Raw genomic sequence first — 13,694 nt, 5'->3', positions numbered from 1 at the left:
GCTGCAGAGGCAAATATTTACACCACATTACTTAGTTGTCTCTACCTGATACACAGGCACAAGCAGTTAGTTAGACATATAAGTGACATTCATTTTGACTGAAAGTAATTTAAGGTGCAAAGTCATGCTTTGAGTTACATGTATCCACACACTGTAGGCAGAAAGGGGCAGGTTTTCTTAATTGACACAATTGAGGGTTGTTTGTAAGGAATGAGGAAAGAGTTCTGACTGTCAAAGGCTTTTCTCTTATCTGCTGTTTGTAGGTTTGAATTCAAACTTTTTCTGAGGTAAAATAATTTGGGCGTTGGAGAGGCAGGGTGGAGTTTAAAGGATCGATCTCTCTCTCTCTCTCCCTCCTTTTAAACTCTTCCTAATGCTTCCTCTTCCATGCAGTTTAAACACAGGGAGCTGGATCCTGGCCTATGTTAAATCCCCTTTATGCACTGCCTCACAAATAAAACCAACTCACTACCCCAAACAGCTATACAGCGGCTGCAGATTAATGAGGCGACCCAGCTGGGCTGATCCATGAAACTACCATATTTTTAAGGCATTCTTTCCCCCTTCCCACCCAATCCAAACAGAGGTCAGAGTCCTCCTACTTCCCAGTGAAAAAGATGTAAAATAATTACAAGAACTTCATACTGGGGCCATTTTTCTATCAGCTCCTTTATTCTTAATTAGAAGGCCAAAAATGTTACTTAAAGGTATCTCCTTCATTTTATTTCATGGCTGGAAAGGACATCCGATATGCTACACAGCCCTAGAATGGTGATGTCAAACCATAAGTATCAACAACAAAGCACTGAGAAGTATGTTTCTGAAAGATTTACGTACACCCATGTCTAATCTAGCTTGACCACATGCTGGGCCACAGTGAGGAAAGGTCTCTCTGTGGGAGGGTGAAATGTGAACAACCTGCTTGTGTGCGGGCGGTGGGGTGCGGTGGGAGGAAGAGAAGGACCCCTCCGTAAGGATTGCCGGTGGGTACCTTGGCACAATGAGACACAACAGGGTTGGCTTCCATTTCGTAACCGAGCCTGAGGTTGCCTCTGGATCCTCCTCTCGGGATGACCCGAAACGAGAGAGGGAGTGAGAGCTCATTCAATGTTGTCTAGCACCCCGACCCACAATGCACTGCGCACTCCCCTAATCTGGACACTTCCTTGCCCTTATGGCCATCGGTAATAATGGGCACTGTAAAACTAACCTGCCCTCCCTGCAGTCCATGCCAAAAAATCACCCCTTCTGGCCAATTTACTACTAGGAGTTATTCAGAAATCCATTCTTTTCCTTTAGCCTTTTCCTTGGAAAGAAAAATAGGATGTGGCTGTTTAATGAAAGGACTCTAATTTAACCTTCTCTTTCCTATCATCCACCCCCTGGGTGCTATCACAACAAACAGTGGAGTCTCTTGCCTGGACTGGAGGTTTTTAATCCGGGAGAGCATATCCAAGTGACCGGCTGAATACTGCTCGATGACATCCATCACATCATAAGGCCGAAGGCTCTCCTTGAACTTCCGTTTGGAAACAAGAAATTTCATGATGCTACAGGAGAGAGAGAGGAAAAAAATAGATGCCCCGTGGTGGAGCCGTGCATTGTAGAGTGAGCGGCATGCCAGAGCTGCAGAGAGCTAGCTGGGAATCGGAGCAGAACAAGACATTTGAGAAGCTAACGCCATCTGAGGGGACTGTAGATAAAGCCTAGAGAACTAAGGCTCAAGGTGCAGGGCTCTATACACTTCTGGGGCTGCTGGCCTCTCTAGCCAACCCCGGTGGAGAGTCTTCCATGAAGGGAGGAGCCTTGGTAATGCACAGCATCCACAACCCCCAGCTTGCCCCACTGGAGATTTTGCCCCAACCCAGAAAGTAGGCTCAGCTGACCACAGACAGGGTTTGATCAGGGCCCCAGCGAAGGTGCTGATTCAGTGCCTGTTTCAGTGGAGCCCCCCAGCAGCTTGAAGCCCTGGGGAGGGTGATGGCACTGAAACTCCCCGGCTACGAGGGATGCAAATGGCAACCTCCTATGCATCCAAGATAGTGGTTCCCAACCTTTGGTCCACGGGACCAAAGTGGCCCACGGGGGCTTTCAAAGTGGCCCGCTGCTCCTCTCCCACTGGCTGCAGAAGGGAGCCGCTGCCTAAGGACCCAGGCGGAGCGCGTTGCCGCAGGGCTAAACGCCCGGTGCAGGCTCCTGGCTGCAGCCAAGGGGACGGGAGATCAGCGCTCCTCTCCCTCTGGCTGTAGCAGGGAGCACGACAAAGCACTCTGCTCAGGTCCCTAGGTGCTGGGGTGCCTGCTGGAGCCAGAGGGAGGAGGGCACCGATCTCCCATCCCCCGGCTGCAGAAGGGAGCCACCGCCTAGGGACCCAGGTGGAGCGCACGGGGCTACAGGACGCTGTGGTTTCCCTGCTGCTGCCGGGGGACGGGAGATCAGTGAGGAGGAAGGCAGCCTCCTTGCTGAACTCCTTCAGGTCGGGCTGGGAGAAGGCTGCTGGCGGAGACTGGTGGCCCTTCAGGGTTGTAACAATGATATCTGGGCCTCAATCCAAAGAGGTTGGGAACCCCTGCTCCCAGCTGTAATTGCGATCTGTGCTGTAAGGCATCTAGGATGGTGAAAGGAGCAGCATTTTCTTGGGTGCTTTGATTCCTTTAGCACCCTTCCTGTGCCTCTCACGCTGACGCCAGCAGGAAGCAGAGACCCAGCCAAAAAAATAAAAACAGTGAATTGGAAAATATTCCCTGGTGGGTGGGTTTTTTGTGCCTATTCTTTGATCCTCAGGCAGGGCAGCAATGCATTTACTGGCGGGGGGAGGAGGCATCTATAAACCCCTGCCCCACAGATGACTGAAGCAGAACCCGCCACCTCAGCAAAGGACACACCCATAACCCGAGCAGTACACAAGGGCAAACCACTTGGCATTTGGATGATGTAGGTTAGGTGGGGCATCTCGTCACCTGAATACTATCTGGATCTCAGATATGAGCCAAGTAAGAATAAAAGGCCACCCCTTAACTACAGGTCTTTCCTCTCCTAACAAGAAGCCCTGTGCTTCTCTTTCTCTGCGTACCTTTGGCCATGTGCTGAGGAGAGACTGATTTTTTTTCAACTGCGCCCAGCAAATTCTTGGGGAATATAGCTCCCCCTTTAAGCCAAGGGCGAGGGGAAGGGTAGACAGTTACTAGGGTTCTGTCAGAAAATGGCTGAAAGTAATGTAGGAGCCTGGATCTGTTGGGGGGACAGGGGAGAGTGGAAGGGGCCCCTGGGAAAGGAAAGGCTAGCCCATCCCGATCAGGACTGCTTTCCTCAGCCCCTGTAAAGACATGACATAGTGACAAAGGGTGCCCGTTTATTAGGACATGAGCTCCAGTGGTTCCCAGTGGCTCAGAAAAAATTTCCTGAGCGGGAAGGCATGTATCATACTGGGTGAACTTGTCTGTGTGAGTGTGCCGCATACCCCACTGATCTCTAGGTGCCAGAGTACGAGAGGATATAAGGTTTAATATTGTATCACTGTTGGTAATAGAGATTATCATTTAGGGTGAGTCAGAGAAGCCCATGGTTTTGAAGCCCAAGGGCCTGCGTCCTTTCCCCAGATCTGCACGTCTGTCATGTAGATGATGACTCTTATGGCTCTATCTGCACACCTGTGGATTCGTTACACTGGCCCATTGCAACACAGTGGGTGAATTCCAATGCTCTCAGTTCTTTAATCGTGCCATTCTTGAGGGGCCCCCCAACCATCGCTCCAAAGCGACAGCCCCACAATCCTTCCACCAGGAGGAGCTGGGTCTAAGAATAAGACCTGGATCCTCTAGGTAGCAATTCTGCTGGCAGGTTCTCAGGTCACTGGACAGGCTGTAGCATGGACATCTTGACTACACAAGACAGGAGAGGAGTGGAGATGGGCACTGGCTCTAACACCCATGCCCCACACAATGAGTTTGGCTCTGGATCCAGATCTGTATCTGGATCTGTAAAGAGGAGGAATGTCAGGGCTGGGCACTGCCAGACTTTGGGCAAATTCAGACTAGGCTCCAAATCCAAAGCCTGTGGCTTGTAGAGAGTGTTAGGCCAGCAGGACCCAGCAGTGGGAGTGGGGAAGGAGAAGTGGGAACTTAGGTGAGGATTTGGTGTAAATAATTCTGGCAACTAAAAATGGACCCAAGAGCCTCAATGCCCTTCACTCCATCAGCCTTGTGTGCTCTCTCGCCATCTGGCTTTGTAAATGTCAGCATTCAATCAGAAAGCAAGCAATAAAGTACGATTTGGATGTAACACTGTTACGGGTTTTTCCCATTTCTCCCTTTACTCCTCCTCCAAGCAAAAACTGTTTTCCCCCTGCTTAGCTTTATACAGAGCACCTGTGGGGAATCCAGCCAGCAGCGATGGGGCCTGTGCATTATTCACCGTTGCTTGGTTTTAAAATACCCTTATTTTATTGTTTATTTTCCTTTAACATGTTGCCATATAAGACAGTCTCTGCATCCCTCTTCATCCCCCACCTCCTCTTCTTTTCTTACCACACTGCCCTGATGCTGACTTTAAGCCCTGGTGTTAAATCTTCCGTCACAAACTCGCAGTTGCAGCTTTTGTTATCATCAGGAATGTCTTCTCCAGGGAGGCTTGCTTCTAGGGTTAAAAAAAAGAGAGAGAACCAGAATCCCTAGCTAATTAGTATAATTGCAGCAGGAGAAATGAGCGCATCAGACTCCCAGAAGAGCGCATATGGAAGACATAAATGGCATGTTACCTTTGCATCTTAACGAAAGCTTTCTCTCTCTGAGTTAGGCTAAGTTGACCTCAGATACCACCAGTTTCAGGGCATCACAGCAGCCTCACATAACTGAAGGAAGCTCTTTTCTTCCCTCTCTCACCCCAATATGAATGAATGAAATGAAACAGTTCAACAGTCTAAGCCTAGAAGGTTCAAATCCACTTCACCCCTCCAAAATGGTTGGGCAGGAAGGATCCGGTTTAAATGAACTGCCCTATGAGTAAGAATCACTGGGTATAGATTCTCCATCTTCCCCTGCTACAGGGTAATCGATATCTGCTCCCTTTTGTGGTGGGCACGAAGATGGTTGGACATAAGGAGCTGTGCACAGAATATCCAAAGAAAACACTCCATCAAATTATTCTGAGAAGCCTAAATATCTAAGGTAAAGAATTTAAGGATTAAAACCCCGATATTTCCCATATGAAGCAATGCCCTATAGTGTGCCAAGTAACAGAGACACCCTCATTGACTATCTGCTGGATTCGCTCCTGCCAGCAAAATTCCTGCTGTGGCAGCACCTCACAGATCTCCCATCCAAGTGCTCACCCAGCCTGACTCCACTCAGGAAGCCAGTAGGATCGCCGTCCCTGGGGACACGGCAAAACATCTGCTTCCCAGAAGCTCTCACCTTCTGAGTTTTGTCGAGACGCAGCTCCCTTGATCCGGAATGCTTGCCGGGCTCGGCTCCGGTCTCCAAAGCTCCAGCTTTTGGGCACTTTGCTTGGGCTATCTTCGATGCTCTGATCAGCGCTGGGGGATCTCCGGAGGCTCTGAGCCTGTGGAGAGCTTTTCCCTTTAGTTCCAGTGCCTCGGGGACTGGAGAAGACACGGTCTTTCAAGCTGACCTTCTGACTGTTCATAAAAACAAATGGAAACAAAGACAAAAAGGAGACAGCAGGGGGAGTCACTCTGGAAATCGCACGTCCCCTCCCCTGCAGCCATTAGAAACCCACGGTGTTACAAAGCAGCAGTGAGATGTGGACAATTTTTAAAGAGCATTTCAGAATGATTTCCCTCATCATGAAAGAAATGCGAGGGGTTGTTAACTGGGAAAAAATAATGGAAGTTTAAACACAAAACCTTCCTGTTTTTAGCAGGCTTGCTGAACAGAAAGGCATGGAACAATGGTGTCAATGATTCCTTAAATCACTCATTGGTTCCTATCACGAGTTAGGATGTTTTTTTCCATAGTTTCCCTCAAAAATCCTTCATCAATAAGAACATATTAACAAAAGTTTGCCAAAAATGTTTCAAACTAAAGTTAAAAAGCTGTTATTTATGCCTTTTCAGACCAGTCACCTGCTCACTCCATCTTTTCCATCTTTTGAAAATATTAACAAGCCATTTCTATCTTCACGTTAAAAACCCACTTTTTCTGGTATGCATAATGTATGTTAACTACACAGTTGTAAATTAAAATTCTATGTTTCATATAAGGAATTGAGGTTAAAAAGCACTTGCATATTTAATAGGGCTGCTCAAATATTTGCAGCAAAATTGGAATACTTCAAAATCTGAAATGTTTGCATTTAATTGCAATTTCTTTAAAATGATCCAATTTGATTGCAAAATATTCTGGCTTTTTGCTTGAAAACCATCCTATTTTTGGAGTAAATATGATTCTCGTTAATAAACAATCTTATTCTGGAGTCAAACCTCTTTATTTTCAAATTTCTGAATTTTGACATTTCCAATGAAGATGAATTTTCACATGAAACTTGCAAAAAATGAAACTTTATAAAAGGGGCAAAAATTGATAATTGCAACATTCCTAGTAAGGAAACTGCAAACATTTTTAGATTTGCACAGAGCTAATCTTTACCAAATACCAACTGATTATTAACAGAAAATAGTTATTGAGATTAGACAGCTACAAAGCACTTCCTCATTTATTCAATATTTTATATGAAGGGAAATTCAAGCCTTAATAAAGTTCAGACCTAATTTCCATCTGGCTCCTTGACTAACCAAGTGGTTAACAATAACAGTTAACATTCTGCACTGGAACATCTTATAAATTCAGCACCAGAGGTTCACATGAACTGACTGAATCGAGCCACTGATTATGCTTAGAAAAGTGATCCAGAGAGAATGGCATTGTGGAGATTTATGCTATCTCAATGACTTCTAGGTCAAACTTGCTTAGTTAAAATAGCAAAAGATGTATTTTTTTACCTGTTAGTGCTGCCACCTCAGATCTAAGAATTAAGCTGTTTCTTGTTTCATCGTTTATTTATAGCTACTGTTTGGCAAATAATTTCAAGTAACAAATACATTTGAGAACAATGTAATCTGTCATTAATTTTCAAGCATAAGATGAGGCACAATTAAACCAATAAATTCCTCATTTTGAATTATTCCACCTCTGTAATTAGGATGATCTTCGGCTTTATTTTCAGAAATGCCAAGCACCTGCAAACTCCATTTGAAAGCAATAGGTACAGGTAGTGCTCAGCATATCTGAAAATTAGGCCTACTGTATCATAGTACTACCCAAAACATTGTACAGACTGATCCAAATGCTTAAATACAACTCTAATTCTAAGTGTAAAACACAGGTGCCATAAATTAGAGGCACAGTTGAGGCTATTTTTTAAATTTGATCCTAAATGATGGGTGTTCCTGTAGCCTATTCATTTGTAAGACTCTTTTATGTTGCCTCTACAGTTAGAATTTCTTTATTCTACAAGGTCTGTTTAAATGTGTTATCTGAGAAAGTCTGCAGAAATCCAGAATTCAACCCTATCTCTTGCTGCTTCTTCCTGAAAGGTGCTGCTTGCCCACATTGATTTTACTGAGAACTGTGCAAGCTCAGCCCAAGATCAAGATTGTTTATCCATCACTGAACAAAACTGGGCCCTTGTTCTGGTTGACCAATCCCATTTCCGAAGTAAATATGTTGCAAAAGTTTCCATGAACTAAGGAGGGAAAATCAAAAAGCATTGAATTTCCTAGGACATCACACAGTGCAATATTTTACTCATTAAAGATATCTCCTATGAATTGAGGAGGAACATTTAAAATCCAGTCAGGTCTGATCCCTGAGTACTCAAATTCTCAACATTTGGAATGCCTTCAGATTTCCTTTGTATTAAACAAAGAAACAAACATTAACAATAGAGACAACATTGATAATCCATTAAGGTTTTCCTTTTGCCATGCAATTTTTTCAGTGTAAAAGCTGACTAGAATCTGCATGCAGATACAGCCCCTGCAGTGGAAAATGCAGGTCAGAGGAGGCTGGAGCTGGGGAGGGAAGAATGCAACAGAAAAGCAAATGTATTCAGCTAATCTAAGATCATGTCCTCATCCAACCAGAAAATCATGCAAGGTGTGGTGCAGTGTGCTGGAGAAATGATACTTAGATGTCACGCCGATGGTAGATGGACATTATTTGGTTATACAGTATATGCATAGATTGGAAGGGGAATGGAAATGGTTATCCAGACACACACAACTGCATGAAAGGAAGCTTGGACCTGCGATACTTGCATAGACCGAGGGAGAATGGGACATTCATTCTGCTAGTTCTAAGAGGAAGGGAGGATAAAGTGAATCACGAGATTTTGTAACCTGTACCAAAGACTATGGGAAATAATAATAGAATAAGATGGTCTGGCTGGTTCCTATCTCAAAATGAGGTAGCGTCTCTGGGTTAATATTTGTTTAAAACACATTCTTAAATTATTATTATTATTAAAAAAAAAAATCTCCAGCATTACTGCACAGACTTAAATGAGAATTTACTCAGTGTTTGACCTGAACCCAGTGAGTTTGACCTGAATCCAATGGAAATTCATAGTTTACCTTGTCTCTGCTGCTGAAATGTGCTTTTACTGTCTAAGGCAAGTTCCTAGCCAATATCTACTTGGAGAAATGAAAGTTCATACTGGACTTCTGCACTTAGGGGCCCAATCCAAATTCCAGTGCATTTAATGGACTTCAGTGGGCTTTGGACTGGGACCATATGGCATGTGTTGGTTACAACATTCACCAGAAAAGTGGTTAAGAACAAACCCTCTGAGTACATACACAACACACCACTATTGGTTGACACACAATGTGTTTATGGATATTGATAGTTTAAGCTCTTGTTGGCAATGTCCTGGGTTTTGTGGGTTCATTTCACAGTCTTAGCAGTCTCCTGATGTTCTGTTTTTTGCATTCCCTTATTCTTTGAGGATTTCCTGCATGCACAGTAATTCTGGATGAATAAAAACGACCGCCTACTGGTTTTCGTTATGTATTTGAAATTTCACTGGGCCAGCTGTCCACTGGTCCATTTTCTCCTTTCACCTGCATATAGCAAAATGCTAGCCAGACTGATCAATACCATCCTGTATGCAGTGTTGTTGTAGCTGTGATATTAGAGAGACAAGATGGGTGAGGTGAGATCTTTTATTGGACCGACTTCGGTATGGTGAGAGAGACACAGAAGCTGGTCCAATGAAAGATATTACCTCGCCCACCATGTCTCTCCAATACCATCCTGGACTAAATAGTTGTCTATATACGGACTCAGCTGACAATGTTTATTCTGCCAAACAGTATATCCAGGAGAGAGAGAAGAAGGTTATGTCTGTTGGGAAAAGAGGCTGTTGTTCAATCCACAGTTTGTGCCGAGTTCATGGCCTGTCAGGTCAGTTTGTTAAAGGCAGGCAGAAGTGCTGAGACTGAATTATAGTCTCTGTTGACCACCAAGGTTCTGGTGTGAATAAGGGGCAGAAACCAATTGCTGAAAACGTCAAGGAAAGAAAATGTGGGTACACAGTGCTTGCCACGGCTGGCTTAGAATTCAAAAGAGGACGAAAATTCATGCCTGGTGTATCTCTGCCGGCTTCCGCAGAGTTATAGCAGGGACGAATGTAGCCCATAGAATAGAGTTGTTATAAAGCGGACAAAGCAAGGCTCACAGAGTAAAAATTCCAGGAGAAGTGGAATATGGCGGGGAACCTCCCCTTTCCTCGCTATAACCGGAGCGGGCGGCAGTGCTCGTAGTGGTGCGACTATCTTCAGACCTACCGCGCCGAGTTTGAAATGACTGAAAACGCTCGAGCTAGACTGGTGGCTTAGGCACAGATTTTGAAAGGTATCTAGGCATTGCTGAGCTCAGCGCCACAAGACCTCACTGATTTAGGAGCCTAGACTGCATTTTCAAAAGGGATTTAGGCGCTTAGGAGCCAAAATCCCCCTGATGGTCACTATAAAGCTGCTTAATCCCTTGAGAGCAGACTGAGCAGGGAAGCCAGAGAAGTAACATCTCAGAAATGCACATGGCTCCTCTAGTGAATCCAGAAAACCTATTTAACCCAGTGGTTAGGCATTTTAAAATACTGCCGGCTTGCTGAGAACGCGACCCCTGTGCTGCACTGTTCTCAGTCTCAGCTGTTCCTAGCACACAGCTTTTGTCCCCTATGTTTTTTCAGCAGATAGAACCGGTATCATGGGAGCACATTCTAGAATGTACCACTGGCTGACTGAGAATCTTCTAGAAAGTCCAGACACCACCTGCCCTTTGCCGGTTAAGCCAGGTTTGCGGCTATTTTGCATCTCTGGAACAATGCTAAGCACATCAGTCAACCTCTCCTATCGTTTATTCCACCAGAATTACCTAACCCACTGCACTGAAATATGCTACATTCCACATTCCGCATCCCCACTCCCCATTCTTGCCCTCATGCCACCCCACTGTTCTGCAGACACTCCTTTTCCATTATCAGTCCACACATCATTTCCTCCGGTGATTGCTAAGAACATCTCTCGTGCTCCAGTCTGGCAGGGTAGATGCCAAATACGTCTTCCCCTTCTACAACACAAAATACGGCACCGTGGCAGGTCTGGCTTGGGTAAAATTATACTCCTGTTTAAAAATTGTATGTTAGGGCAGGGCTAGGCATAGGCATTCAGAAGCAAATTAGGATGCACCCTGCACCCATTTGCCTGGAAGGGTCATTGTATAGTTTTAATGCATTATGAACACAGTAGATGGGTATCCCTGTGGCTAGACTGGAGATTTTGTGCTACTTCATCTAGGCAGGGTTCACCATTGGTGTACTATTGGTCTGGGGAGCGTGCTATTACTACATTACCGTATTGCCTCTGAGAAATGTATGACCATGAAGGTCTTCTTACCTCTCAGCTTCGGAGAGGTCAAATTGCTGGTGTCCAGGCTCTAGGAATCACATGATTTACAGCAATGGGCTGAAAGATAGACTAAAATGGTAGAGTCCAGCACTTTGAATGACCTTTATGTCACTGCAGTCGACAGATTCACCACTGTTCAGTATTGGTATCTGATGTGCTATCGATGATTGATGCAAATAATAAAAGAGATCCTCTAGCTCAGTGATTTTCAACCTTTTTTCATTTGTGGACCCCTAAAACATTGCAAATGGAGGTGCAGGCCCCCTTTGGAAATCTTAGACATAGTCTGCAGACCCCCAGGGGCCTGCAGACCACAGGTTGAAAACCACTGTCTAGCTATGCCAAAGACCAAGATTCCTTTATGGATGGAAGTCCTCCATTCTTAGAGACTCCCTCTTGAGATCTTGTACAGATGTGGAAGGATCCTTAATTAATGAATTGGTTCCTTTCTTCCTCCAGCAGAAGGGGAGAAAGGGGAAAACCCTAGTGGGAAAAGAAAGAAAACCCTAGTGGGAAGGAAGGAGTTAGAGTTCTTCTAAAGAAAGTAAGAGTGCACAGCGATGTACACTGCTTTTGCATATAAGAAAGTATCCATTCCTAGGGAGTCATACAAATTCACTTGGCCACTGACACCAATGTCAGAAAACAAACAAGCGAAGATCAGAATTTCCAGTTTTCCAGGAGGTGGAATTGTGTAATGACAGGTGAGAAAGAAGTGTTTATAATATCATTACTATTTTTAAATGTGCCAAAAAGAACCCTAAAATTAAACAGCTGACATCATCAATGTACAGGAGGGAGAAGCTTTCTCTAGCTAGAAGCATTATACCTCCAAGGATAGAAAAGTCTGCATTGGTAGATGGGAACATTGGAGATAAGACGAAATTAAAATGTTCTGAACGAAAAAAAAATATTAACAACATTTCTACTTTGAAGCAGGCTTTTGGTTAGGTATTTAAGTAATCTCTGGGTAACTGACCATGCACCAATGATATTTAAGTCAGACATTCTTAGTATAAACTCGAAGGGACCCATAGCACTGCCAGAACATACAGCAGGAGATCATGTGAAGATTCTGGCTATGCGTTAAGCTACCGAAGAATCTCACTATGGAGAACTGGTTTCAGTGAACCTTCCTCTTTGTCACCCATTAAGACATGGGATTTACCACTGATCCTGAACTTTTGGTATAAAAAAATATTCCCAGATAAACTAGAAGCTGTAGATTCATGATAGGTGTATATGTATACAAAAAACAATAGCAATAAAGGAAAAAATATACAGGTTGGAATAATTCATTGAGAAAACCAGAGGGACTTGTTTAAAAGTCTGTTTTAGCTGCTTTCTAACAAAGAGACAAGGACTGGTGATCTTGAGGATTAAAATGGATTCCAAAAAGAGCATGCATAAATCCCATTTCACAAACATGCTTCATCACTCAGCTCCCTGCTGCCCCTGTGCTTGTGATCCTGCATTCATTGCAAGAAATAAATGGGAATTAACTGTCCCCATTCAAAGCATGCAAATGCTGGGGATTAGTTGTTCAACCACAAGGCACTTGTTTGCTGCCTATTAATTCAGTGTTGGGGGGCGGAGTTTAATCTAATGCAAGCAGGAGAATAATGGACATATTTATAAAAGGGACACTGGAAATTTCTTATGATCCTCAGTCAAGGAACACAAGTTTGGGAGAAGTCTTTGAAGCTGGTTAGCCATCATGTTGTCCACTTAACGAAAGACACTACGCGTCTCAGACTCTAAGGTCTATCTATTTATTCCCCACTCGACCTATATGCAGGATCACTTTGAATGCCAATAGGAGATCCGCCCACAATAAGAGAGACAATATGTCCCCTATGTCTATTACAATAGGTTGAAGATTAGTCCTCCTCTAACTGCGTAGTAGAGGTGCTAGATAGGCAAGCCATGCTTCCAAATGACACAAGACTAGGAAAGGCCCATTATAGGTATTCAGAGAGCCAAAGGAACAAAGTTTAATGGAGGTGGGGAGTTGGTGATTTTTCTGTAACTAAATTTCTATTGCTTTATAATATGCAATTAATTGTGCCAGGGTTCCCTGTCGCTTAGGGTTGGGAAGAGAGATGGTGAAAGAGTATGGTTTTTTCTATGTTCTATTCTCCATCATTGTTTCAGCTCAGTTCTTGGCCTCCTTCATTGCTAACAGTCTCTGGCTTGCTAGCCCCTATCCAGTGTCAGCATTACAGATTTCCCCATCTTCTTTTGCTTCTTGTGCACCACATTATTGGAAGATGAGAAAGCAAGCCTCAGATGGCTGATTTCAGAGAAGGACGTGGGGAGGCTCTTAAATTTGTTTTCCTCATCTAGTACCTCTATTAAGCAGAGAAGTGATCAGAACGGGTGGTAGCAGGGTAGAGAGAATGAGCCGTGCAGGTTTAGCTTAGTTCCGTGCGCCGCATTTCCCGTGGTACCTAGAATTTCCTGAGCAGCATCCACAGAGTGACTCTCTGCATGGTTTGCTTTTACTGGAAATGAGGGGAGAGTAAAAATTAGACCTGGAAGCAAATGCCAAACAGGAAACTTTGATTATCGTTTCTCGGTTTAAAAGACAGCTATTTTGAAGGCCGCATTCGTGATGGGATATTTCCACTTGACCATTTAAGAAAAAAAAAAATGGTTTGTTTCGGTGGGATTCACAAAAGGAATTGCTCCGTAGTCTATAAACACTATTAAGAATGACCCCTTCTGCACTCAGTTGATTGCATTAATTCACCAACTGTTGACGTTA

At 44.2% G+C, this 13,694-nt stretch overlaps 1 protein-coding gene across 5 annotated transcripts in view; it reads right to left on the bottom strand.

The window, feature by feature from the left end:
- The window catches only part of KCNQ2 (potassium voltage-gated channel subfamily Q member 2), a 96,657-nt gene that overhangs the window by 11,745 nt on the left and 71,218 nt on the right, over positions 1-13,694 (bottom strand). For 3 of the 5 annotated variants that reach the window (XM_067554603.1, XM_067554606.1, XM_067554605.1), the window contains 3 exons: positions 5,412-5,635; positions 4,527-4,635; positions 1,419-1,550 (listed from right to left, as the gene is read on the bottom strand). In XM_067554603.1, coding sequence (XP_067410704.1) covers positions 1,419-1,550; positions 4,527-4,635; positions 5,412-5,635 — 465 coding nt within the window. Of the gene's footprint in view, positions 1-1,418; positions 1,551-4,526; positions 4,636-5,411; positions 5,636-13,377; positions 13,432-13,694 lie in introns of all 5 variants that reach the window. The other 2 variants (XM_067554604.1, XM_067554607.1) reach the window with 2 other exon arrangements.

The sequence above is a fragment of the Emydura macquarii genome, unplaced genomic scaffold (genome assembly GCF_026122565.2).
Source record: "Emydura macquarii macquarii isolate MOO-44397 ecotype Brisbane River unplaced genomic scaffold, CSIRO-AGI_Emac_v2 contig_1483, whole genome shotgun sequence".
In the NCBI taxonomy this organism is placed as follows: Eukaryota; Metazoa; Chordata; order Testudines; family Chelidae; genus Emydura; species Emydura macquarii.
Note: the sequence above shows the minus strand (reverse complement) of the source record. Positions and strands in the feature narration are given on the sequence as shown.